Genomic DNA, 27,760 nt, shown 5'->3' with positions numbered 1-27,760 from the left:
GGCGATGCTGTGCCGGGTAAATGAGTGACTCCTCTGTGATTGGGGCTATAGCGGGGGTCGCTGAGTTCCAAAAACCAAACAGTGACTGGGCCCTAAACACAGTCCAAAAGTCGCGCCTCCTCCAGGGGGGGGGGCAGGGTGCGGGGGACTGGGGGGAGGGTGGAGATGGAGGTGGATACCCGGTACAGATCTTTTCTCCTTCAAATAACAGCAACAAGAACATTGAGAGAGGGAGGGAGAGTGGAGGGAGAGAGGAGGGAGAGTGGGGGGGAGTAACTCCCAGTTCCAGGAGTGAGGGGAGGGAGGGAGGGGAGGGAGGGAGTGAGAGAGGGGAGGGAGAGTGGGGAGGGAGAGTGGGGACGGAGGAGGGAGGGAGGGAGAGTGGGGAGGGAGGAGGGAGGGAGAGTGGGGAGGCTCTACAGCTGCGTTATTCGCAGAGCGAACGACTCGCAGTGGGCGACGTCATCGCCTGAGATTGGCAACCTCAGCGTGGAGCGCGCCGCGATCACCTGGGCTCACCCCGGCCCCCCCCCCCTTAATTACCCCCCACCCCCGCCCCTCACCCACCCACAGCGCCAACCCCTCGCTCCCAGCTGTTCTCTGGTACAAGGAACTGGGAGTTACTCCCTTCCGCCCTATCACTTCCCCCCATCACTCCGCCGCATCATTTAATGGCCGGCCGTCGGCCCTCCGATAACGTCAAGTGTGGAAGTCTCGCTGCTGGTCATCGGACAGGCCCAGGTGCCGTGGATTGACCGACTGAGATGACTGACAAATTCACCACCTGTGCCCCTCACGACGCCACCTCGCAGCGATTTAGCCGCCTGGCGCTCCGCTCGTTGTTGTGAACATCGCTCCTCTGCCACTCAGCTCCGTATCCTCCTGAACCCCATCAGCTCCATCTCTTCTCCAGCCCGTGCCGCGCACCGTTTATCCCCCTCTATCCGGCCAAACAGAAGCTGCGTGGGCTGGGAATGCAGGCTTCATGACTGCCAACGCAGCCTCGCCTGCCGAAGGAGCTCACCCATGATGGGACTGTGTTCAGATCTTTCAATGGTCTTTGAGCTCCTCACAAAATCCATTCTCATTAAAACCCAGGATGGATCGTAGGCCGGTTGTTTAGCAAGCGTGGAGAAGGGCGTCCTAACTGTGGCCGAGAAGACCTCACGAGCTTCGTGTGGAGCTCGGTAAGCCACTGATTCAATGATGCCGCTCGATTGACTCGGAGTGAGACCTCCGCTGCCAATCCAGAGCTGGTCATAAGCACACTGCCCAGGTACGGAAACTCCTCCACTCTCTCCACAACTGCCTCAAACATATATACACAGACATATACTGTACACATATAGACCCATGCATGCACATACAAAGACATATCCCCCGTATAACCTTAACAGACTGTTGGGGCAAGTGCTGTGGGGGTGGGTAGCCAGCACCACGCCCGGCCGTCTTTGTCTCCCCAGTTTACACACCGCTCCAGGTAGCCATTTAAGGCCGAGTAGACCTTGGGGAGGGCCTTTGGATCGGTTCAGATCGTCGTCACTGGTGTTTGCCGTGAGCGGGAATCAAACTCGGGGTTCGTAAAGCAGACAGACAGAGAGACAGAGAGACACACAGACAGACACACAGACAGACACACACAGACACACACACAGACACACAGACAGAGAGACATACACACAGACAGAGAGACACACAAACAGACACACAGACAGACAGACACACACACAGACACACAGACAGACACACAGACAGAGAGACAGACACACAGACACACAGACAGAGAGACACACAGACAGACAGACAGACACACACACAGACACACACACAGACACACACACAGACAGACACACAGACAGAGAGACAGACACACAGACACACAGACAGAGAGACAGACACAGACAGACAGAGAGACAGACACACACAGACAGAGGTCCCCCATATAGCCTTGCAAAGACTGATGGGGCAAGTGCGAAGTTCGCACACGGCGCCATTTCACCTGAGGCTCCACCCACTCCATCACATCCCCCCCACCCCATCACTCCCCCCCACCCCATCACCCCCCCCCCATCACTCCCCCCCACCCCATCACCCCCCCATCACTCCCCCCCCCATCACACCCCCCATCACACCCCCCCATCACACCCCCCCATCACTCCCCCCCATCACCCCCCCCCATCACACCCCCCCATCACTCCCCCCCACCCCATCACTCCCTCCCATCACTCCCCCCACCCCATCACTCCCTCCCATCACTCTCCTCCATCCCCTCCCCCCATCACTCCCATTACTCCCACGACATCACTCGCTCCCATCACTCCTCCACTCACCCTCCCATCACTGAAGTCGCCTTGACTGCACGCATCTCCTCACCCCTCCCTCCCACCCCTCACCCCCCCTCCCCTCACCCCTCACCCCTCCCCCGGCTCGGGAGGGGTCCTGTGACGTCACTCCCGCTGACGCGCCGAGTCGCGCGCACTCGGGGAGGGAGGGAGGGAGAGAGAGGGGGGCAGCAGAGAGAGAGAACTCGCGACTTCTTCATCATCCCCCTCGCTCGCTGCTCCGCTCGAGTCAAAGGGGGTAGGCGGACATCTCCTCGGCCCACATCGGTCTCCTCCAGTACAGGAGCCCTGTGGAAGAGACCCCCTCCCCTAGTCTCGGATACCCTCTCTAAGAACTCCTTTTGGGACTGATCTCGACTCTCGAGGAGCGGGGACGACTCTCTCGGAGCCCTGCTAAGGAAGGGAGCCTGCCGAAGGTACCTCTCTCGGACCCCTGCCGGACCCCTGCCGGAGAGGGACCCATCGCTTCAAGAGAGCTGCAAGTGGGAGGAGCGGGGGTGAGCGGAGACCCCGGGACTGCTACTTGCGGGAACGCGAGGCTGCGTGGAGACTTTGGGGTCCGCAACAGGGGTCCTGACCCCGCTACGACCGGGGGGTCCCGCGACCCTCTCGCCGCTGGGAGGTGAGACCAAGGGACCGCGACTCCCTCTCCCCCACCCCTTCCCCACCTCTCCCCACCAAAAGAAATAGAGGGGCCAGGTTAATGTTGTTACGGTGGGCAGCGGTGGGCTCACAAGTAACACACACACACACGCTGATACTCTCAACAAGGACGTCCCAACCATTAGAGAAAGGTTCCCCGTGTAGCCTACACATGGCGATAGGGGCAAGTGCTGTTAGCGAGTGGCACCTATGAAGGCTGGCACGGCCCACGACGGCGTGGGTGGCTGAGCTCCACGCCCGCCCGCCTTTGTCTCCCTCTCGCTAATGTTGACACATCGCACCAGGCACTCTTTGGAGGTTGAGGGGACCTCGGAGAGGCCCAGGACCATATTCACACACACAAAGACATTACCCACATTACAAACAAAGATAAAGATCCCCCGTGTAGCCTTAAGAGACTGTTGGGGGCAAGTGCTGTTAGCGAGAACCTATGAAGGTCGGCACGACACACGAGGGGGTGGGTGGCCAGCACCACGCCCGGCCGCCTTTGTCTCCCCAGTGGCGATGTTTACACACCGCACCAGGTACTCATTTGAGGCTGAGTCGGCCTAGGGGAGGTCCCAGGACCCGTTCAGATAATCGTCACTTGGTGTTGGCCGTGAGCGGGAATCGAACCCGGGTTGCCAGGTTCGTAGCGCAGCGTAGCGCTAACCACTACACTACCACTCATTCACACACACCGCTTCAATACACACACACACATGTATAAACTCAATAACATACTCGCATTGATACCTACACATATACAAAACATTCCCCCGTATGGCCTTGACAGACTATTTGGGGAAAGCGCTGTTAGCGAGCATTTATAAAGGCCTATACACACACACATAAGACACTCAGAACGCATCACCACACACACGCACGTACTATTTACACACGTACACACGTACTATTTACACACGTACATGCTTAATTATGGTGACTATCATCAGCCGTGGTCAATCCACTGCTGGATAAAGATCGATGTGAATATATCTCTCGCCTGCGTGTGTTCTCGAATCCGCGTGTTCTTGTTTCTGCGTTTCGGTGCAAATTCCAGGTGCGTCCATAACAAACCCTGAACCCACGCATGACATACATTGTACCCAGAGCATAGACCATGTACCCGATACGCACTAAACAAGTTACACGAATAATAACAACGTGCAGGCCTTTGTCAAGCCAATAGTTGTTTGACCATACCTCGCCACACTGATCACTGCTGGTTTCTGAATGAATACGTGGCGAGGCGGTGGGGGGGGAGGGGTGGATGAGGGGGTCAGAAACTGGTTCAGATATCTATACTCTTTGTCCAACAGACAGTCTCGTCCCTTCACCTGATGAAGGCCGCTTGTGTTGTGGCCGAAACGGCGTGATTTTTGTTATTGTATTTTTTACCTACGTGACTTTACACAATAGAACCAAAGAGTATGGATCCTAGCAGTCACGAAAGATTTAAATCTAGAATTGGTTCCGATATCACTCGCCACTGTTGCTATTAGGGGCCATCCATTTAGTACGTCCACGAAAAATCTGTCAAAACTTGACAGCCCCTCCCTGTACGCACGCGGACTTTTTACACCTCCCCCCCCCCCCCCCACCTGCGTACGTACGTACGCTTGACTCCCCCCCCCCCTCGAATCCTATAGAACGGCCGATATTTCATCCACGCAGAAACGATCAAGGATGAATAATATTAACGTGTTTAAGCAAACAGATAGTCCACCGCCGGACTATCTAACACTCATTTCAAGGGCAATGTAGACAAATTATTATCGAGGCTTCACCCCCACCCCCCCCCCCCCGTTTCCTATGCGTACGTACTAAATGGATGGCACCCAAAGAACCTCTATTATCGAGTTATATATAAAATCACTGATACGGAGCGGTGGTGCAATGCTTAGCGCACTGCAAGGCCGTAAAAATGGAGTCAACATTGGGGGTGACCAAATCTTCCAGGGTGTCCCAACCCAGAAAAATATCTACATTTGAAAACCCATTTATTTTTTACAATAGTGTCTAATAGTGTATTGTATTACATTGCCCTGTTTTTACTTTTTTACCATTTCTCGTTTTATTGCATGTAATGTCAGTGATTAGGGATTAATAAAGTACAAACATAACCACAATCATATAAACAGAAATCTACTTATTGATTTATATGAAGACAAGTCAAGATATTTTGGCCAAGTTTTAGAAAATTGTTATATTTATTTACATAGCATAGCAATTATTTTTTATAACAATATATTGGGGAGGTACATTTTGAGCATATTTGATGCGTGTCCCCCAATATATATTATAATTACGGCCTTGGCGCACTGCGCTACGAACCCCGCTGCCTCAGAGTGCGATTCATCGACATCAGTGGTGAGCCGATCCTTTATCTCCCTTAGGTCGACTCAGCCTTAATGCAGTACTTGCTGCAATATGTAATATTACACAATTACACACTTAAATTTTGATTTAAAGCTTTCGTGACTGCAGTAATTCATATTCTTAGTTCTTTCGGTAAAGTCACGTTGAAGGGAAACAATAAAATAATATAATATATATAAAACAATACAAATTCTCACGACGTTTCGACCATAACACACCTGAAGACGACCGTTTGTGTTTTGGTCGAAACGTCGTGAGAATTTTTATTGTTTTATATATATTATATTATTTTATTGTTTCCCTTCAACGTGACTTTACCGAAAGAACTAAGAATATGAATTACACACTTGTACAGCAGGAGAGAGAGACAGAGACGTGCGGGCCACCCAGCCCTCGTTCCGGCCTTCATAGGTGCTTTCCCCAACAGTCTATTAAAGGCTATACGGAGCATATTTGTCTTTGTAGTTGTATGAGATTGCGTGCATTGTGTGTGAGTGCCTGTGGCAATGTGCATTGTTCTGTGGACCCCCTTAATGGAGCATCTTCGCCGGTTGGAAACATTTAGGCTGGCCTGCCTACGATCCATCCTGGGTTTAACCAGCCTGGATTGTGTGAGGAGCTCACAAATCCTTGAAAGATCTGGGCAAGGTCCCATCGGTGAGCTCTTCCGGCAGGCAAGGCTGCGATGGCTGGGTCATGTAGCCCGTATGCCCAGCCACCGCATGCCGAAACAGCTTCTGTTCGGCCGGATCGAGGGGGCTAAACGGGCCCAGCAAGGGCTAGAGAAGAGATGGAGTGATGTGGTACAGGAGGACGTGGAGCTGAGTGGACTTGCCGATGACTGCTACCAGCGGTGTCAAAATCGGCCTCTGTGGAGGAGACTCGTGAAGGACGCTATTGGGCAGTTGGAAGCAGTCGCCCTCCAACAACAACGGAGGGCGGAGGAGCGACGCTCACAACAACGAGCAGAGCGCCGGGTGGCTAAAGCACAGCAGGTTGGCACAGTAGGGGACACAGGTGGTGCATCAGCCAGTCATCTCAGTCAGTCGACCCGTGGCACCTGGGTCTGCCCCGTGACCTCCTGCCCGCGGGCGTTCGACACTTCACGTGGCCTCAAGGTGCACATGGCCTGGCACAAGCGTCGTGGTGACGTCATCGCCACTTAGTGGCGGTTGTTGTTCTTTAAACCTGACAACCCGGGCTCGATGGCTGACCACGGCTGACGTCAGTGGCGAGTGGTGGTGGTGACCCCAACCCAGGGGTCGGCAACCTGCGGCACCGGACTGCCTCCTGACGTGGAGTTAAACTGACGTGGGGTATGGTGGCCTTGATTTCATCCAGCAGTGGAATAACAAAGCGCTGTGATGATTGACAATAACATACATAGTGTGCGTGGGTGTACGCGTGTGTTCATATGTGTACCGGTCTTCAACAGTCTTCTTTTTTGAGTGTGTCTGTTAATGTTAATGTGTGTGAAATTGTATATGTGTAATTGTATTTGTGTGTATCGTGGTATTGTAGTTCGCACGCTACTCGACAAAGCCGGTATGTTGAGCCTGTATGTTTGTTTAACGTATTGTAGGGAGCCAACCGTGCTAATCTGAGGTGCTAAAACAATAGGCAATTGTGCTGATATATTGTGTGACTTTGTAATTATGAGAAATCAATACCCAGCCAGCCCATCCTGAATATTTTTTTCTCGACTTGCGTGCGAGTACGCCAGTACGCGTTTCCTGCTGCTGCCGCCATCTGCTGGTCACTGCTGGTCACTTTCACGTGCATCCCAAAGCCATACTTCACCACGCTGGTTCAGTGTCGGTACGCAGCTGCCTGGTCAGCCAACAAACCCAGCAATAACATTCCCAACATTGTACCTGTTTGTGTGTTGTAAACATCAGTTTGGGGAGCAGTGGCGCAACGGTTGGCACACATACTTCGATTTACGGGAATATATTTCAGTGACATCTGGCGCGTGGTTTTTGTGTTGCGGGACGGGACATGGGAAGGGTGGTTGTGTTGAGTTGGAACTGGCTTGGCGCCAGTGGAAGGATTGTGTTATTTGAGTGATGTGGCAAGTAATATATTGTTAAGGCCCTCGGTGAGATTTGAACTCGCGACCTCTGGATTTACGAGACCGATGCTCTAACCGCTAAGCTATGCAGCCAGCTGGTATCTGGCGTGGGGTCCGAACTCCTCTTCCATCAGCTCGAGTCTCACACGCAACAAGGGATGTGGGGAGGGAGCGAATTACATGGTGCACTGATTATTATGATTCAGACTCGGACTTTATTCCAGCTGTGAGGCCCAATGAGTTGAACAGCTTTGTTACAAGTTTTTATTTACTTCAGTTTTTATTTATTTATTTTGGTATAGCCCTGTGAGCCATTCGGCTCTTGAATCGGGTGCAACCACAACAAACAAAAAAACAAAAACACGAACAAGAAAACATCTTAAAATGACTTTGTGACTTTGCAAACAGAAAATCCATGAAAAAAACAGCAAAATATTCCTGAAAAAAGCACCGTACACCAATGCTGTGTGCAAAAAAATCCCAGTGGGATGCAAGTCAAACCACAACAACCACAAGAAAACTTAGATTAAGGCCATCAATCTAACTCCGTACTACAACAAAACAAACATGTCCAAACCAAAAAACTTTTCGAAATCACCAAAAAATAAAGCCATAATTGCAACGTAACAGTGATCATAGGGGCTGACCGAATTTTTACAATAAACTACATAAATAACATGTAACACCAAATCTTACAGCCATAGCTGGCCTGATGAGTTACTCCACAACAACAGAAGCATCAGTCGGAGTATCAAATTTTTCAATGCACCTTTAAGATCAGCACGCTAAATCTAAATACAGATAATACTTTGCAGCGTCATCCGGAGCGAAACATTTTATTTTATTTTACGCCAATGAATAGCAGTGCCAGCTAGGGGTGTACACCTCCTCTAGAGCAGTTTTAGAGAATATCTCATTGGTAGCGATTTAAGTTGCAGTTTATTGGCAATAGCATTCCAGACCCTAGGGGCATCAATAGCAAAGGCCCTTCCTCCAGTTTTTGTATGGCAATAGGGAATGTTGAAGCTGATAAATGAGCGACGACCTGAGGTCAAATTTGTTCTTTGAAAGAGAGAGGAGATCCAGCAGGTAGTCTGCGGATTTTTTGTAAGTACATCGTGAATAAATGAGATCTGGTGCACAAGCCGTCGAACATTAAGAGATGTTAAGTTTGACCCAATGTAGAGATCACAGTGGTGAGTCCTATATGGGCAGTTCAATGTAAATCTTAAGGCCGAGTGATTGATGGAATCAAGCTTCTTCAGTACAGTACTTGGGGCTGATTTTATACACGATGTCACAGTAGTCAAGTAGAGGCAGAATGGTAGCTTTGATCAATTCCAAACGGAACATTGGGGGGAAGCAGTGCTTGTGTCGATACAGAAAAAACAATTTTTATATGTCTTTTTACTAATATAATCAATGTGATCAAGGACGACCCCAGAACAAGACCGTCAGTTTACAGGACACTGTAGTTATAAAGAGAGCCATAGCGTTACATAGAGACCCAAAGACTTACATAGCGAGCCATAGAGTTGCATAGAGACTCACAGATTTCATAGAGAGCCATAGAGTTACACAGAGACCCAAAGAGTTACATAGCCAGCCATATAGTTACATAGAGACTCACATATTTCATAGAGAGCCATAGAGTTACATAGATACCCAAAGAGTTACATAGCGACCCATAGAGTTACATAGCGAACCATCGAGTCACATAGCGACCCATAGAGTTACATAGCGACCTATAGAGTTACATAGCGACCCATAGAGTTACATAGCGACCCATATAGTTACGTAGCGAACCATCGAGTCACATAGCGACCCATAGAGTTACATAGCGACCCATAGAGTTACATAGCGACCCATAGAGTTACATAGTCATAAACCGACAGATTTCAGAGATGCATATACTGTAATTACATAAAGCTACTGCTTTTGGGATTGCATAGAAATCTATATAGTTGCATACAGACTTACGACTTTATTATTTCAGCTGGTAGGGCCCCATTGAACTGAGCGGCTCTGTTACAAGGACGATCACAGCCGAATGCAGTTGGCAGCAACTGAACCAGAGATAGTGGACTGCCAGATGGTTATACATGTGTGTATGTATACGCGTGTATGTGTCAAGCAGGCTTGCCGCGAAGTAATTCTTCACGATACGATATCTTAATATTCACAATATAACGAAAATTGCTATATCAGTTTCCCCATAATGCTGTGATTTTTTTCCCCTGCAGTTTTCTTACATTGTTTGTAGTCCGCTGTAATGTCCAGCGTTGCATTATCATATTCAACATGATTATTAATATTATTCACATGTATTATTTACCTAGGAAAGGCTTCACCGAGTCTTATGTATCTGCTATCAAGAAGGGTCATTGCCCGAAACGTCGGAACGAGTTTAGTTGTTATTGGTTGTGCTTGTGCACCACCGCTAACGCAGTAGCAGCATATCACCACGTAATTTTTTTCCTGCCCAGTATTGTTTTAAACAACTTCGCGTTTTTTTAATCACCAGCAGGTAAAGGCCACAGAGCTCGTGGGTGATGATAGCTCATCATGGAGTGGCTGATATCACCACCACCACCACGTGTGGGAATTGATCGTAGCAGCCAAACAATAGCAGGCATCGCCAGGGTCCGGGGTCGAACCAGGCGAGGGAGATCGCACCAAGCCCCAGGGACAGGGCGATCGCTGCTGCTCTGTACAGAGAGGGGGTGGCCACAACAAAGTCACTTTGCATTCTGCCCTCGCAAATTCGGGGATTGATTGAATCAGGAATAACGTGAACGGTGGTGGATTGGAAGAGGGTTTGGTCTCTGATGTGGCTGCCCCTGAACCCCATACCAGACAACAACAACAACACATGAAGAATCAGGATATTTTCAGAATATAGTATTTATACTGGAGGAGTCCGATGAGCTATAAAGCTCTCTTTCACAGACGTACAGTAGTAGTAAGTAACCCGGGCAATGATTATAAAGGAGAAGACAGTTATGTGGTACTTGACACTTCTTAAGTTTGGCAAATCGTGTGGAACTGAAGACAGCTGCTGTCCCGAAACAGCTGATACAGCGCGCAGCAATACACTGGGAGGAATCAGCCGCGGAGAAGTTCCTGGGCACGAATCCAGGCGCGCGCTTGAGGTTGTCGGGCAGCAACGCGAGGCTGTTCCAATAGAGGTGCACAATTAATCATTATCTTGGGGTCCCCCCCCCCGCTCCATTGCAAAGGGATTTTGTGGCCACACCCTGGAGCAGAATCCACGCCGAGTTGTTTGCAAAACGTTAAACGTTTTTTTAAGGCTGCGGTCCCACTCGACAACACGCGCCTCTGGGCCAACGAGGCTCAACAACCAATCACTCCGATCGAACATCACGACGGCGATAATCTCCGTACTCCGCACGTGTTACTGGTTAGAGCGAAATCATTAAATAAATGAAAAGTCGCGTCAACGATGTACCAACCACAACTCTATTACGTCGGATAATTGCCATGCCGTCAATTGCTTCCAAAAGCCACACTTGGCTGAACCGTGCCGCATGCTGACTCTCAGGACTCAGCTCAGTAACATGTTGTCGGGGAATTTTGATATCGTCCTCATCGGCAGCCATGGTCAATCCACCGCTGGATGATGGCCACCTCTTTCCTCCACCCCTCCCCCGAAGTCGACGCCTCCACCACCGCCGCCATCTCTCACGACCCCTCTCACCACCCGCACATCACCTTGCTGCTCCATCCACACCACGAGGCGACATCACCACAATCATCGCTCCGTCTCCTCCACGGTGGTGGTGGGGGGGACGCGTTCCCCATTCCCGTGGCTGCCACCATTCCCGTTGCGAACATCGTCAGCACGCTCCCTTGTGGCCGTGATGTCTCCTGCCCCAAGCCCCACTCACGCCTCTCTCACTAACAGTCTGTATGATGATGATGATGGTGGTGACGATGTCATTAACCTGCGTGTGCTCTCCAATCCACGTGCTCCTCTCTCCGTCTCTCGGTGTAATTCCATCCCTGCATCTCTCCGTTCTTCTATCGCTGTGGTCGTGGTCTATCCACTGCTGGATGAACACCGACGTGATGACGATGTCCGTCAGCACGCTCCCTTGTGGCCCCAAGCCCCACTCACGCCTCTCTCACTAACAGTCTGGATGATGATGATGATGGTGATGCTGACGATGTCATCACACGCCTCTCTCATTAACAGTCTGGATGATGATGATGGTGGTGATGCTGACGATGTCATCACACGCCTCTCTCACTAACAGTCTGGATGATGATGATGATGGTGGTGGTGACGATGTCATCACACGCCTCTCTCACTAACAGTCTGGATGATGATGATGGTGGTGGTGGTGGTGCTGATGATGTCAGCACCACCACCATCATGTGCTCTCCATTCCACGTGCTCCTTCCTCTGTCGGCGTAATGCCAGACACGCCGTATCTCCGTGCTTTCATCGTCACGGTCTATCCACTGCTGGATGACGCCAATAAATCTGCGTGTGTTCTCATCCCCGTGCTTCTGTCTCTGTCTCTCAGGGTAATCCCATTAATGCATTTCGCAATTATTCATTCTATCGCTATAGTTATGCTCGATCCACTGTTGGATGAACACCGATGTGGTGATGATGTCTTGTCCGCCATGCTTCCTTCTGCGCTCCCTTCTGGCCGTGACACGGAACAATTATCTCTTCGTTATTTACACGAGATTTATATTTTTTATATACGATTTATATTTTCCAGAATGACGCGAGTGATGATTCTGCGCTGTGTATTGTGGAGTTTCGTGCTGAACTTGGGCCTCATACCTAAGACAGAGAGAGGGCCCTTGCCTATAACTCGCCTGTAAACTCATACGGTTTAAATTTTGATTTAAAGCTTTCGTGACTGCAGTAATTCATATTCTTAGTTTTTTCGGTAAAGTCACGTTGAAGAGAAACAACAAAATAACAAAATATATATAAAACAATAAAAAATTCTCACGACGTTTCGACCATAACTCAAACGTCGTGAGAATTTTTTTATTGTTTTATATATATTTTGTTATTTTGTTGTTTCTCTTCAACGTGATCATACGGTTTAGTTTCACACGTAGGCCTACGGTTTACCAGTGTTCTTGGACAGGGAGATTGAGTTTCCAGGTCCATGTGGCGGACAGCCGTTTCAATACGGGCAAATACAATGTGTCTATTTGTGTTTCTACCTTGCGATGGGACTTTGTAGGATGAACGCTGAGATTTATAAGGGCACGGGGTTACCAATAAGGTCGGAATTGGTGAGTAATAAGGTAGGGCACTGATAAGGGGTTGACAGGCGTGCGATAACCATGTGTCAGTTCACCAGCTCTGGTTCAAGCGAACCTTGCTCTGCTGGTGAGACACGGAATGCCGAACCTGGTCCAGAGGTTTGCTTCTACTGAAATTCTGTTGAAATTATTCACTTGCAGAATGCGCCGGCGGTTAATGCGATGTGTTACAAAATAACACTCTTATTTTGTACGTGCAGCGACGGATATGTGAAGGGGACATTGCGATTCTCCCTTTCTTTACAGTTTGTACGATGTCATTAGCCCGCGTGTATCTGGAAACCAGCTCAAGCCTCCAGTAAACCACGTGACTCCCCTTTCCCCCGCCGCCCCCTTTGAAAACAGACGCTGCTCCGTTGTTGTTTTTACAAAATCAACTTGAAACATCAACAGCTTAAATCACTCATTGTTTTATTTTAAATGTATACTTGTAGGGCTGAGTTTAAAAAAATATATATATCCGATGTTCGTAGTTTTAAGGACACGAAAAAATATATATATGCGTGACGTCACCCTACTTTTTGGCGGGAAAAGTGCGTTTCGGAAGTCTTCTCACACCGCGTTCCTGGACGACTCCACTCCGGGTTTTCGGGTAAACTCAAAACAACAACTACAACAACAACACCACGAGGTCGTCAGAAAGTGTCGCGTCAGGGGCTAGAGCTTTGGCCATTTCCCCGCAAGTTTAATCCGAAAATCAGGGGCACCATTATTTTCAGACTCTTACCTCGGGTGGCTGTTTAGGAGGCTTCTACGGTGCGGTGAACAATCCCTGTTGCCTGTCTCCTGGCTATCGCCACGCTCTTGTTCGCTCGTCCCTGCCGCCTCCTCTCAACTAGGAGAGCGCCGATCTGCAGCTGGAGGAGCCTCTGGTATTGTGCTGGGTAAGGCCGTGCTGCTGCTGCTAGCCACAACCCGCCTCCGTGTGCCGTGCCGGCCTCCGTGAAGTCTCGCTAACAGCACTTGGCCCAAACAGCAACGGCTTGTTTAGAGGCTCTAGGAGGGATCTTTGTACTGGGCATTGTCTTCGTTACATATTCAATAATTCCTGCTCAAGTAAGCTTTGAGGCGTTGGTGCACATCTGTATAGCAGTCCAGCTGAGGCGGTGGTGGAAATTCCACATTCATGGGTGGAGAAATGTTAACTCCCTCGCCTGGTGTACAGGAGGTCCTGGGTTCGATCGCAACCCTGACGCCTGCTGCTGCTGCTGCTGTATATTTGTAGTTTGCGTGTCGCTCTCGCCGTGCTCGCGTGGATTTTTCTTCGGGTCCTCCGGTTTTTCCCTCCGCATTTAGAAGCACGCGTTTCGAGTATTTGGCTGCTATACAATTCCACAAGCCACGAAGTTGAGCTATCAGTTGCCAGGTCGCTTCTGAAAGCAGCGATATAACTGAGTGGTCCTTACCTGGTAAAATAAAAAAAAGAGTACTGTATGTAACGGGGGACAGTCCATCCACAGAACAGATCTACACACAGTGGTACTCATCAGCTAGCAGCTATTAAGACACTTATACACGCTGTACAAGAGCATCCTTGTACGCGTGCATAACCTACGCGTACCGGGTAGGCAAATTACTCGGTTGATTGGTGGGATATGTGTAAGTGCAGGGCCTGCACTGTGAGTGATGTCAGATGGCAACACTGGTGTATTGTAAGTAATGAAGTGTTTGGCAACAGGCTGACGTCAGTCGGCTAATGACCCCCCCGCCAACCCCCACATGATGGTGACACGGACCGCGGGAGCGAGTTCGCCGCTGGTTGCAGAAGTTTCGCGGGTTGAATCTGGCGGGCCGCCCTGGTTAATACTGTGGTCGTACTGCGTGTTGATCATAAACTACTATTGCACTACTACGTGCAAACGGTGGACACTAAAGTTTACTTGAAGAGGGTAGGCCATTGTGTGCCGGTGTCACGGTCCAAATTTGCCAAATGTGAAACATTACTCCGCAAATCGCTGCTCAGTTGTGTATACACATGGCAACATCGCTCCCTAGAACACAGCAGCGCCTCGTGACGATCGCCTCACATTGTAACAATGATGGCGTTCAATGTACGAAACTCTTATTATTGCGGTGCACACTCTCACGGCCACCAACCTTGGCAAACGGGGGTGCTGGGCTGGTGCGAGGAGCTGATGGCGCTTCCCGCTCAAACGTAATTCACAAAGGACCACGGAGAGGAAATCGAAATAAGCTTGTACCAGAGGCCCCCTGTGCGGGCAGGCAGCTATGAAGTCACCTCTCTAAACCTCGATTGGTGGAGCAAGGGAACCTCACCACACCCGGGGGGGAGGGGGGTGGGACGTGGCCAAATGCTAGCTGAGGAGGAGAGGCTGCCAGAAATCTGTCGGTAGCTGGACCGGTGCTGCATGGTTCTGATGATGTGCCGTGCCAGTTTTCGTAGGTGCTCAGTAACAGCCCTTGTCCCAACATCCTGTTGAAGAATATATGGGGCTCTTTGAGTGTTTGTGTGAGTAGATGAATAGGTGGGTAGGTTTCATGGGTGAGAGATGAGGTGAGTTTACTTTTCCAAAGACTGATTCCAACGATTTTAGGATCATCATCTTTGGAAGGAGGCTTGTGAAGGACGCTACTTGGCAGTTGGAGGCAGTCAGTCACCCTCCAGAAATAGTGGAGGGCGGATGAACGACGCTCACAACAATGACCGGCGCACCGGGCAGCTAAAACGCAGAAAGTTGGCACAGTGGGGAGCGCAGGTAGTATATCTGCCATTCATTTCAGCCCTCTGGGGGCCCAGCTGTTGCATCAGCCAGTCATCTCAGTCAGTCAACCCATGGCACCTGGGTCTGTCCCGTGACCTGTCAGCGAGCCTCCGACACTTCACGTGGCCTCAAAGTCTACCTGGCCTGGCACAGCCGCAATGGTGACGTCGCCGTCACTTAGTAGTGAATAGCAGGTCTTGGTATTGATTAACTTCAGCACTTGCCCCAACTGCATGTGCAGGCTCTACGGGGTATCGTTTGTGCATGTGTAGGACGGTGCGTTCATGTATTAGTCTTTTTGTGTATTTGTGGGGTGCGATAGTGTAGCGGTGAGGGCGCTGTGCTACAAATCTGTTCACCCGAGTTCGATTCCCGCTCAAGGCCAACACCAGTGATGATTTTCTGAACCAGTCCTGGGCCTCCTCTTGGTCGACTCAGCCTCAAATAAGTGCCTGGTGCGGTTGGTAAACATCGCCACTCGGGAGACAAAGGCGGCCGGGCGTGGTGCTGGCCATCCACCCCCTCGTGTACTGTTCCGGAATTCATAGGTGCTTGCTAACAGCACTTGCCCCAACAGTCTGTTAAGGTTATAATGGGGGATCCTTTCTCTTGTGTATTGCAGGATGATGTCTCTGCTGCTTATCCGATCTCCGTTTCTCTTCCTCGTGGTACTCGCGTTCACGCAGGAACTCTCCTTTACAGGTACCAACACATCATCATCACATCATCACTTCAACATTATCATCTTTAACAACACCATCACTACCATCGTCATGAACACTATCACCATAATCATCACCAACATGACATCATAATCATCGCGCCATGTTTACATCATTGCGTCACATGTTTGCATGTCACTGTGTCTGTATACACGTGTATATGCATACACATATCCTTGTATGTGCACGTGTCTCTGTACACATGGCTCTATGTACATGTGTCTGTTTGTGTACACGTGTCTATGTGTACACGTGTCCTTGTGTGCATGAGCTGCTTGCGTCCACCACTAACAGCACGTGACCACGCGCCCTAACATCGAATCAATTGCCTGACAGGCAATTAACTCCCCTCCACCTCCCTGTACTCACCGTAACTCGCCCTGCACAATTACCACTATCCCTGCGCCCTGCACAATGATCCTGCTGGAACTACGACCCTATCTCTGCATCCTGCACTGTAACCCTATCCCTGCACTTTGACCCTATCTATGCTTCGTGCATAGCGGCACTATCCCTGCACCCTGGAGGATGACCCTGCCTGCTGCACGCCTGCCCTGCCCCCGAGTTGGGAGGGAGGGAGCGAGCGAGAGAGAGACTAACAAGACCGAGGATGAGAAGAATTGAGGGGCTCTGCTTAACCCCGAGATCAATCCTGCTTCCCCTACTGCTACTACTACTATGTTCACCTCATCAACATCATCAGTCAACAGCTACTACTATTTCAACCTTATCATCATCATACTACTCCAACTACCCTATCGTCACCTCAACCTACTACTACCGATGCATCATCAACTTCCTCCTCTCCCTTCTCCCCACTGCTCATCCTCCTCCCCTCCTGCTGATCCCAAGAATGGCTCCCCCTCCTGCCTGCACGGCCGTGCCTCATGACCTGCCTGCCCCGCTCCTCACCCCTGACCCTCCAACGTGCGTAGCCCTCAGCCATCCTCGGGCCCCTTCCCCACGGGCCATCCGCCCCACAACCGACATCGCTCCCGCGTTCCCCCCCTCCCACATCTCTTCCTCCTCCACCTCGTCCCCGCCACCGCCCTGTTACCACCACCACCTCCTCATCGTCGTCTCCGGACTCAGCCGTCCGGTCAGGGCAGGGGTCCCGCGGCTCACCGGGGGGGTGCCGGAACGTCCTGCGGGCCCCGAGCGGGGGGTTCACATCCCCCGGCTACCCGTCGGCGTACCCGGCCAGCGCGCGCTGCCGCTGGGAGCTGCGCGCGCCGCGGGGCTTCGTGGTGCAGCTCACGTTCAGCGACTTCCAGCTGGAGTCACAGGGCGGCTGCCTCTACGACAACATGACGCTGCTCGACAGCGACGGGCGCGCCCTTGGCACCTTCTGCGGCATCACGGCCAACCACCTGAGCGTGAACTCGACGGGCAGCTCGCTCACCGTGCTCTTCCATTCCGACTTCACGGTCTTCAAACGGGGGTTCAGTGCCGTCTACCGCCAAGGTATCCCACGGATCACCGGGGCGATTCGGATTCTTCTTCTGCTGCCGCTCCTCCTTCCCCATCTCCCGCCGCGTGTCATGGTGCGGCCGAGGCATGGGATGGGGCGCCCGTATCGGCGATGGGCGTCGTCAATGTGCGGGTGTCCCAACCGTCCAATTAATCAATCGTTATTCACATGAGTAAACTAAATAAATGAGCAGACCATACTCCTCCTTCCCATATCAGTTTCTCCACGTGCAAAAAAATCCACAAACACCCTTCTCCCCATATGTCCCGCCTCTGTGTCCATGTGCGTCAATGTGTCCCCCATGGCCCCCCTCACGTTCCCCGTGTAAGTGCCTCCTCTTCCTCGCGCGTCCACGCATTTCCGTGTGTACGCATGCCTCCGCGTGTCCTTGTGTGTCTCCCCTTCCCTGTGTGTCCCTGCGTGTCCTCATGTCCCCGCGTGTCCCCACCTGTCCCCACAGTGGCTAGCAACATGCTGAGTAGCAAGGCGCTGTTCAAGAATAACAGCCTGAATGAGACTGCGACGTCGCAGGGGATCCTGATAATCAAGAAGGCGTTGACGGTCTGCGTCAAACTTCGCGTCGCCGCAGAGGACATGAAGCCAAGGCAGTTGTCTACGGTGTTCTCCTACCAGAAAATAGGAAATGAAAATTATGCACTGGGCATGGAGGTGGAGTTCCCTTCCAATGTGCATTTTTTCCTTCGCGGGCTTGATTACATCTTTCCAGTAAACAATAATTTGAGCGGAGGCCACTGGCACAAGCTGTGCGTGACGGCCAACACGAGCTATGTTAAGCTGTTCCTGAATGGAACGTGTGTCGAAAATTACCCATTTATTCAGAGAAGTCCCTTGAGTGGAAATGGAAGCATCAGCGCCGCTCAAGCCACGACCACCTCCCAGGTTCCCGGGGGAGGCGCCGGCGCGCCGGCAACGACCACAGCGGGCAAAGTCAAGACCAACCACGGTAACACGAACGCGCCCGGTCAAATAAAAAAAACCCAACCCGGGGCCGACACCGGCATCGCAGACACCACCTCGAGCATCACCGCCGCTTCCAACACCTCCTCCTCCTCCGCTGCCGCCGTCAACAACAACAGCGCGTCCGTGCTGCATTCGTCGAGCCCGCTGGTGAATGCCGGAGGCATCCTGTACCTGGGCCGCGGGCAGAACCTGGACGGCACGTTGACGGGAGACAAGGCCTTCAAGGGGGAGCTGTACGCGTTCCGCCTGTGGGGCGAAGCCTTCAACGAGAGCGCCGTGGAGAGCGCCGACTGCGAGTCTCCGGGTGGCGCGCTCGTGGACTGGGTGGACACACACTGGAACTGTTCGCAGGACCTCCTCGTCGAGGACCACAACCTCCCGTGCGGTGAGGAGGTTGCATTTGCTGGGGCGGCGACCCGACCCAGGGTGGGCCGGGGGGGGGTCGGGGGGTAAACGTTTGAATTTGAGAGTAGCTTGAACCAGGTGAGGTGAACTCGTCCTCACCACAGAGCGTGGGGCGGGCCGTGCAGTGACTCGGCTCTCACCACAGAGAGGGACACTGTCGGGTGTTATGGTTGGGGCTTGTGGTTATGGTTTGTGTTATGGTTTGTGTTGTGGGTATTGTTTGTGTTTTTGCTTGTGTTTGTAAGTCTGCGGCTCTCCATGTAAGTCTGTGGGTCTCCATGTAAGTCTCTGGGTCTCCATGTAAGCCTGTGGGTCTCCATGCAAGTCTGTGGGTCTCCATGTAAGTATGTGGGTCTCCATGTAAGTCTTTGGGTCTGCATGTAAGCCTGTGGGTCTCCATATAACTCTGTGGGTCCCTATGTAAGTATGTGGGTCTCCACTTAAGTCTGTGGGCCTCCACGTAAGCCTGTGGGTCTCCACGTAAGCCTGTGGGTCTTCATGTAAGTCTGTGGATCTCCATGTAAGCCTGTGGGTCTCTATGTAAGCCTGTGGGTCTCCATTTAAATCTGTGGGTCTCCATGTAAGTCTGTGGGTCGCCATGTAAGTTTGTTGGTCTACACGTAAGCCTGTGGGTCTCCATGTAAGCCTGTGGGTCTCCATTTAAATCTGTGGGTCTCCATGTAAATCTGTGGGTCTCCATGTAAGTCTGTGGGTCTCCATGTAAGTCTGTGGGTCTCCATGTAAGTCTGTGGGTCTCCATGTAAGTTTGTTGGTCTACACGTAAGCCTGTGGGTCTCCATGTAAGCCTGTGGGTCTCCATGTAAGTCTGTGGGTCTCCATGTAAGTCTGTGGGTCTCCATGTAAATCTGTGGGTCTCCATGTAAGTCTGTGGGTCTCCATGTAAGTCTGTGGGTCTCCATGTAAGTCTGTGGGTCTCCATATAAGTCTGGGTCTCCATGTAAGTCTGTGGGTCTCCATGTAAGTCTGTGGGTCTCCATGTAAGTTTGTGGGTCCCCATGTAAGCCTGTGGGTGTCCATGTAAGTCTGTGGGTCTCTATGTAAGTCGGTGGGTCTCCATTTAAGTCTGTGGGTCTCCATTTAAGTCTGTGGGTCACCATGTAAGCTGCTTACACGACATTAACCTCTCATCAATGTCGTGCAGGGAACATGAGTGGCAACGGCTCCCAGCCCAAACCGACAGGTGAGTGAGACACGGCCATTGTGAACACACCACACAGTGTCTCCACTCTAGCACGGTCGCCAATGACGGCGGCTGTCTGCACGTAGTGTCTGTGTGTGTCTGTGTCGTGTCTTGTGGGGAGCGAAAGTGTAGCGGTTAGTGCGTTGCGTCACGAACCCGCCCACCCGGGCTCAATTCCCGCTCACGGCCAACATGAGTGACAGTTATCTGAACCGGTCCTCGGCCTCCCCTAGGTCGACTCAGCCTCAAATGAGTACCTGGTACAATGTGTAACCATGGCCACGAGGGAGACAAAAGCGGTCGGTCGTGGTGCTGGCCACCCACCCCGTCGTGTGCCGTGTTGGCCTTCATCAGTGCTGCTCGCTAATAGCACTTTTTCTCTAACAGTCTGTTAAGGCTACAAGGAGGACCTTTTTCGCCGTACTCATGGTGTGTGTATACACATGCGATGCCCTGCTGCTAAGTGATGTACGCCCGTGTGTCTGTGTGTGCAGGATCTGCACAAACGACGACATCGCACACCAATTGCACAGATGGCAATGGGTGCATCACTCGTGAGTCCCCTGACCTTTGACCCCTCGAGCATCCTTCAGAACCTTCAAGGGTCAAACTTCCATGGGCCAAAGTTAAATACCGAAAACAGTTTAACCGATTTCCCTTCGGCTATTTTGCAAAGGTTAGAGTTTGTGAGTATCACAGATCAACAATGGCCGCTGTTTACCACTATCATGTGAAGTGTCGGAGGCTCGCTGCTAGCAGGAGGTCATGGAGCAGACCCAAGTGCCATGGGTTGACTGACTGAGATTACTGCCAGATGCACCACCTGTGCTTGCCACTGTGCCAACTCGCTGAGTTTTAGCCGCCCGGCGCTACACTCTTTGTGACCGTTGCTACTCCGCCCTCTGCTGTTGTAGTTTCCTCCACAGATCTCTACCTAATCCACCAACCCTTGCTGCCACAATGCGGGATCACAGGCCCATCACAATCACTATCACCACCAACACTACCGCCACCATCACCATTATCGCTCGCCGTGACAACCATCATCACCAGGACCATCAGCGCCATCATCATGATTACGCTGTCTGTGCTCTCCAGATCCCAATCCCTACATCCCGACCTTCGAGGAGATCAAGAACATGAACATCACAGCTGGTGAGTATCCTCACCCATACATCTCCTCACCTCACCAACAGCAGCAACAGCTGTCATGGCCACTCTTCTTCTTTTCTTTCGTATGGCATTTTTGGGGATTGAAACACATTACAAATTGATGTCGAGATTTGATACCCATTCGATTGCTTCAGGAGTAGCCACGTTAATTTGTTTCAGATCGCCGTTGAATGATCTGATTAGGCAATTGTTCAATTCTCCACTAAGTGGCAGTGACGTCACCATGGTGCTTGTGCCAGGCCAGGTGCACTTTGAGGCCACGTGAAGTTTCCAATGCTTGCTGACGAGGTCACAGGACAGACCCAGCTGCCATAGGTTGACTGAGAGTGAGTGGCAGATGCACCAGATGTGCCAACTTGCTGAATTTTATCCGCCCGGCGCTCCACTCGTTGTGAGCGTCGCTCTTTTGTCCTCTATTGTTAGAGGGCGACTGCCTCCAACTGCCCAGTAGCGTCCTTCACAAGCCTCCTTCCAAAGAGGCCGATCTTGACATCACTGTAACCAGTCTTCAGCAAATCCACTCAACTCCACATCCTCCTGTACTGCATCAATCCATATCTTCTCTAGCCCATGCGACGCCCATATAGCCCCCTCTATCCAGCCAAACAGAAGCTGCTTGGGTATGCGATGGCTGGTGAGGAGGTCCAGATCTGGAACTCCTCACCAACAACTCCATCACCAAGATTAATGCCCACCCACTTAATCACGCACGTCCGCACCCACCCATTCACCCATGCATCTGAAATGGGCTCAATTAGGCGCACACAACTCCTTGGGAGGCAACACTATTTATTCTTTAACACAACATCGTATAACATAGGGTGGTAACCACCGACCTATTCTGTCTAACACACACCAGCACTCTCTACATACAGACTTTCGGATACACTAGCGCGACTCAGCCAGGAGGGCTACTGGCTGGTCCGCTCACTGGAGGCTTGACTCTTCTCTTGGGATGTCTTCACAATGCCACTTCTATTCTTGACACGAACAGCCCCGAACATAAAGATGAGGCTGCTTATATGGGCCTCGGCGTGTCCGAGCTCCACCCCGATCACGCCTTCCTTAGAGAACCCTCTCTGAAACCCCTCGGTTGTCCACGTGCCCCCTAAGGTGCCCCCCGGGCCCCCGGCCCCCACCGGGTTTCGGTCGCGTGTCCGGCCGGGTTCACACAGTGCCACGGCCTCACACCCCACCCCCTGTGGCCTCACCCCCGGCCTCCCGAGTCCTCAACCAGCCCTGACGTCATTCCCGCCTCCAGACGAGATGACGTCACGCGTGTGTGTGCGGAGACCCGCGGGGTTGTGACGCTCCCCCGCATAGTGACGTCACACGTGTGCACGTGTGTATACATCCAGTAGTTACGCTGCCAGCCACATCACATCCACTCACTCTCTTGCCTACCCTCCAACCCACTCAATCACCCACTCGCCTAGGCCTTCCCCCACTCACTCTACCTACTAACTTACCCACTTGCTCGCTCACGCACCGACTCGCCCACGCTTAACGCGTGCGTAGCGAGTAACCTTGATATGCGACATTGTGCTGCTCATGGGCGACGCGTGTGACGCGTGACGGTGTGCTGCGTGTAGACAACGTGTATGACGTCGCCCAGGCGCTGTACGCTCGCACGCAGAAGACAGGCGCCCAGTTCAACCAGGAGCAGCTGCAGATCACGGTGGACACCCTGCAGCGCGCCTTGCAGGTGCGCATCGCAACTCGCGCAGCGCAACGCACGTCATCCCCACGCAGCTCACTGTCACGCGGGAGCGGTGGCGCAGCGGTTAGCGCACTGCGCTACGAACCCCGGTGACACGAGTTCGATTCCCGCTCACGGCCAACGCCGGTGACAATGATCTCAACCGGTTCTGGGCCTCTCCTAGGTTGACTCAGCCTAGAATGTGTACCTGGTGCTGTGTGTAAAGATCGTACCGTGCCGGCCTTTATAGGTGCTTGCTAGCAGCACTTGCTTTAAAAGACTGATTAGGCTATATGGGGGATCTTCATCTTGTTTTGTTGTATGTGTAGGGGTGATTGTCACTCACCACTCTGCAGGCTGGATAGATTCCCCTTATCATCAATAGGGGGCAGCGGCGTTACCACGCCAAGGCAAATGTCCATGGCCCAACAAGGGGCCAACGACAAATCCCAGCAAACGGATCCTGGGACACATTCCCCAGGGCCCCGGGAGGGGGGAGCCGGGGGATGATGTCACCTTCCAGAATGTTCCAGAAGGACGGCGTGGCTAGGGCGGAGCAAGCCACGAACCAGTATATAAGCCAGACCTTTCAGAGGTCTGGCTCAGTTATCTGCAAGCTGAAGAACAAAGACCTGGGCTGAAGATAGGACTCTGGACCCCAAGCTCCGATGTCCTTCTAAGGGCCGGAGCTCAGTGAGGCCAGTGGTCAGGACCCACGGACCAGGAGAGTCGGGTCAGATAGCCTCCCCTAGGTCCCAGCCGGAGGACGATAGGGAGCGGGTTACCCAGTGATAGGGCCCGTATAGTCCAGAGGCCATACTTCCCAGGCATTGGGTAAAGGGACCGATTTACCCTTTGTGTTGGGGACCTTGTAGAAAAGACAATAAATATTCTGTTGCCTCATTAGAAGTTTACTCGTCAATATATACCCGGTACATATGTATAACGGCTGCGTAACGCTGTGTGCAAGCTACCTAGTCTGTCACTCCACACGAAGTTCCAAGTATTTTTATATTTGTGTACCATGGATACCTCTAAAGGAACATGTGCCAGTTTGAAACATTCAGGCTGGCCTGACTACGCTCCATTCTGAGTTTAACCAGGCTGGATTGTGTGAGGAGCTCACAGATCCTTTAAAGATGTGCACATAGTCCCATCTCATGAGCTCCCTGGCATTTGTGTCTGCGTTAGCTGGGTCATGTAGCCCACATGCCCAGCCACCGCATGTGCAAGCAACTTGTGTTTTACCAGATAGAGAGTGGTAAACTGACGCAGCACAGGGTAGAGAAGAGATGAACGGATGTGGTACAGGAGGATGTGGAACTGAGTATACTTGTCGATGACTGGTCTCAGCGGTGTCAAGATCGGCCTCTGTGAAGTAGGCTCGTAAAGAATGCTACTGGGCAGTTGGAGGCCTTCAGGAGCAAAGCGCCGGGTGGCTAAAACGCAGAAAGTTGGCACAGTGGGTAGCACAAGTGGTGCATTTTGCAGTCATTTCAGTCAGTCAACTCATAACACCTTGGTCTGTGCCCATGACCTAGCCTTACAAAAGCGCCGTGGTGACTTTACTGCCACTTTGTTGCGAATGGCAAATGTTGATGTGTGTAGGTGTGTGTATAATGGAATGTGTCTGTGTGTGTGTGCTCAGGTTGGCCTCGTGCAGTCGAACTTGGCCTCGACTATGTTGGGAGTCATCAGTAACATGATGGACGCACAGGACAGCGAGCTCGCTGCCGTGGCAACCAAGTGAGGGAGTGGGGAGATGGGGGCCGGAGGGTAGTGGGGGAGGAGCAATGTTGGCAGTCAGATGTAGACAGGCACGGGGAGCAGTGGTGCAGTGGGATTTCTAGAATGATGACAATGTTGCAGCAGGGTCAATTCGAACGTTTAACGATTGTGTGCGGATGTTCCACTGGTTGTTACAACCGTTGTTAAAACCGGCATCGTTAGTAATGGCCGGCATCATCAGGAAATCACCTGATGATGCCGGCCATTGCTAACGTGCATATTTGGCCTCCTCTTCCACGCTGGCGAGACGAATTAAAAGTTCTGCTGAGCCTTTCCTACAACCGACTCCGCCTTAAATTAGTACCGTGTGCGGTGTTTAAAGGTCAGCACTGGAGAGACAAAGACGGCCTGGTGTGGTACTGGCCACCACCCCCCCGTGTGCCGTGCATGGCCTTTCATAGGCTACCGCTGCCGGCCCTAACCTAAACACTTAGTAAGGCTACAGGGGAGATCTTCATTCTCTTTGTAGGGTCCTCGGATCTTCCCAGTGCTAATCACCACCCCCCCCCCCCTCTCTCCCCCGTGCCCCCCTCCCCCACCAGGACGCTTCATACGGTGGACTCGTTGAGTCTGAGTCTGAATGTGTCGGGGAACATGAGCGTGTGGGCCACACACCTGCTACTGGCAGTCGCCGAATCACAGCCCGTGGGGCCCCCACGACCTATCTTCTTTGGAGTGGGGCCCCAGAACCAGCAGAGCCAGGTCTGTATGTGTGTACTGTGCGTGTGTGTACTGTGCGTGTGTACTGTGTGTGTGTACTGTATGTGTGTACTGTGCGTGCGTGCTTTGTGTGTGTGTACTGTGTGTGTACTGTGTGTGTGTATTGTGTGTGTGTACTGTGCGTGTGTGCGTGCTTTGTGTGTGTGTACTGTGTGTGTGTACTGTGCGTGTGTGCTCTGTGTGTGTGTGTGTGCATGCTTTGTGTGTGTGTACTGTGTGTGTACTGTGTGTGTACTGTGAGTGTGTGCTTTGTGTGTGTGTACTGTGTGTGTACTGTGTGTGTACTGTGAGTGTGTGCTCTGTGTGTGTGTGTACTGTGAGTGTGTGCTCTGTGTGTGTGTGTACTGTGTGTGTGTACTGTGTGTGTACTGTGTGTGTGTACTGTGTGTGTGTACTGTGTGTGTGTACTGTGTGTGTGTACTGTGTGTGTGTGTACTGTGTGTGTGTACTGTGCGTATGTGCTCTGTGTGTGTGTACTGTGAGTGTGTGCTCTGTGTGTGTGTGTGTACTGTGTGTGTGTACTGTGTGTGTGTACTGTGTGTGTGTACTGTGCATGTGTGCTCTGTGTGTGTGTGCGTGCTTTGTGTGTGTGTACTGTGTGTGTGTACTGTGCGTGTGTGCTCTGTGTGTGTGTGTACTTTGTGTGTGTACTGTGTGTGTGTACTGTGAGTGTGTGCCGTGTATGCCATGTATCAGTTGCCATGTGTCTGTGCTGTGTGTATGCTGTGTTTTGTGTGTGTACTGTGTGTATCCTGTGTTTGTCACTGCTGACGGAATGGCTTCCACTAGAGCGCCTCTCTAGACTGTATTTGGCCTCATTCTCACTGGCCAGACGACTTAGAAGAGGCAGGAGTACCCTCAATGGTGCTGTAAATCTCTAGGTAAACTCAAATGAGTACCTGGTGCAATGTGTAAACATCGCCGCCGGGGAGACAAAGGCGGCCGGGTATGTTGCTGGCCACCCACCCCCTCGTGTGCCGTGCCGGCCTTCATAGGTGCTTGCTAACAGTCTGTTAAGGCTGTATGGGGGATCTTTGTCTTTGTATTGGTTTGTATTGGGAGTGGTGGTGCAATAATTAGTGGACTACGCTACGGACCCAGCGACCCAAGTTCGATTCACGCTCACGGACAACATCGGTGACGAATATCTGAACTGGCCCCGGGTCTCCCCTAGGTCGACTCGGCCTTAAATTAGTACCCGGTGCGGTGTGTAAACGTCAGCGCTCAGGAGACAAAGGTGGCCAGGCACGGTGCTGGTCATCCACTCGCTCGTGTGCCGTGGCGATCTTCACGGGTGCTCGCTAACAGCACTTGCCTCCAACGATCCGTTCAAGGCTACACGGGGGATCTTTGTTTTTGTAGGATGTGATCAGCCATGAGCTGTCGAGCAACTTGCAGATGTGGGTGCAGCTACCGGCCGCACTGCTGCAGAGGCACAACAGCAGCCGAGCTCACTTCAACCTGTACAGCAAGACGGGCGGCCTCTTCCCCGTAAGTCACTCACTCACTCTCGCTCACTCTCATACTCGCACGCTCACTGGCACACGTACACACGCACAAATGAATGCATACACACGTTGACTCAGGCTCACAATGGCCGACTCAGCCTCACGACCCCTTGCCCAACCATGACCCCATACCGCCACGATGACCCCCGTGACCCTTATGATCCTGTGACCCCTGACCCTTATGTCGCTGTGGCCCACGTGACCACCCGTGCCCTGTGCCCGCTGTGATCCCGTGCAGGCCCCGGGCCTGGTGAGCCCCGTGATAGCGGCGACGATCGGCAACGAGAGTCTGGTGAACCTGACGGAGAACGTCACCGTCTCACTCTCCTACAACGTCAGCAAGGCCACTGGGGTGAGCACCCCCGCAACAACAGTCGCAGAGCAACACTCGCTCGCAACACTCGCTCATAACACTCGCTCATAACACTCACGCATCACTCGCTCGCAACACTCGCTCGCAACACTCACGCATCACTCGCTCGCAACACTCACGCATCACTCGCTCATAACACTCACGCAATACTCACGCATCACTCGCTCGCAACACTCACGCAACACTCGCTCATAACACTCACGCAACACTCGCTCGCAACACTCACGCAACACTCACGCAACA

General features: G+C 52.1%; 1 protein-coding gene across 5 annotated transcripts in view; it reads left to right on the top strand.

Annotated features, from left to right (window-relative positions):
• The first annotated feature begins 2,455 nt into the window (after positions 1 to 2,455).
• Positions 2,456 to 27,760, top strand: part of LOC116955490 (adhesion G-protein coupled receptor G2-like) — a 36,825-nt gene continuing 11,520 nt past the window's right edge. The window contains exons 1-12 of one of the 5 annotated variants that reach the window (XM_032976607.2): positions 2,456 to 2,964; positions 16,099 to 16,178; positions 17,291 to 17,662; positions 18,130 to 19,035; positions 20,218 to 20,256; positions 20,751 to 20,810; positions 21,355 to 21,411; positions 23,022 to 23,134; positions 24,777 to 24,874; positions 25,459 to 25,618; positions 26,999 to 27,127; positions 27,383 to 27,496. In XM_032976607.2, the coding sequence (XP_032832498.2) occupies positions 16,100 to 16,178; positions 17,291 to 17,662; positions 18,130 to 19,035; positions 20,218 to 20,256; positions 20,751 to 20,810; positions 21,355 to 21,411; positions 23,022 to 23,134; positions 24,777 to 24,874; positions 25,459 to 25,618; positions 26,999 to 27,127; positions 27,383 to 27,496 (2,127 nt within the window). In that variant the 5' untranslated portion in view covers positions 2,456 to 2,964; position 16,099. The other 4 variants (XM_076053220.1, XM_076053221.1, XM_032976608.2 and 1 more) reach the window with 4 other exon arrangements.

The sequence above is a fragment of the Petromyzon marinus genome, chromosome 60 (genome assembly GCF_048934315.1).
Source record: "Petromyzon marinus isolate PM22_M1 ecotype Great Lakes invasive population chromosome 60, UKy_Petmar_22M1.pri1.0, whole genome shotgun sequence".
In the NCBI taxonomy this organism is placed as follows: Eukaryota; Metazoa; Chordata; class Hyperoartia; order Petromyzontiformes; family Petromyzontidae; genus Petromyzon; species Petromyzon marinus.
Note: the sequence above shows the minus strand (reverse complement) of the source record. Positions and strands in the feature narration are given on the sequence as shown.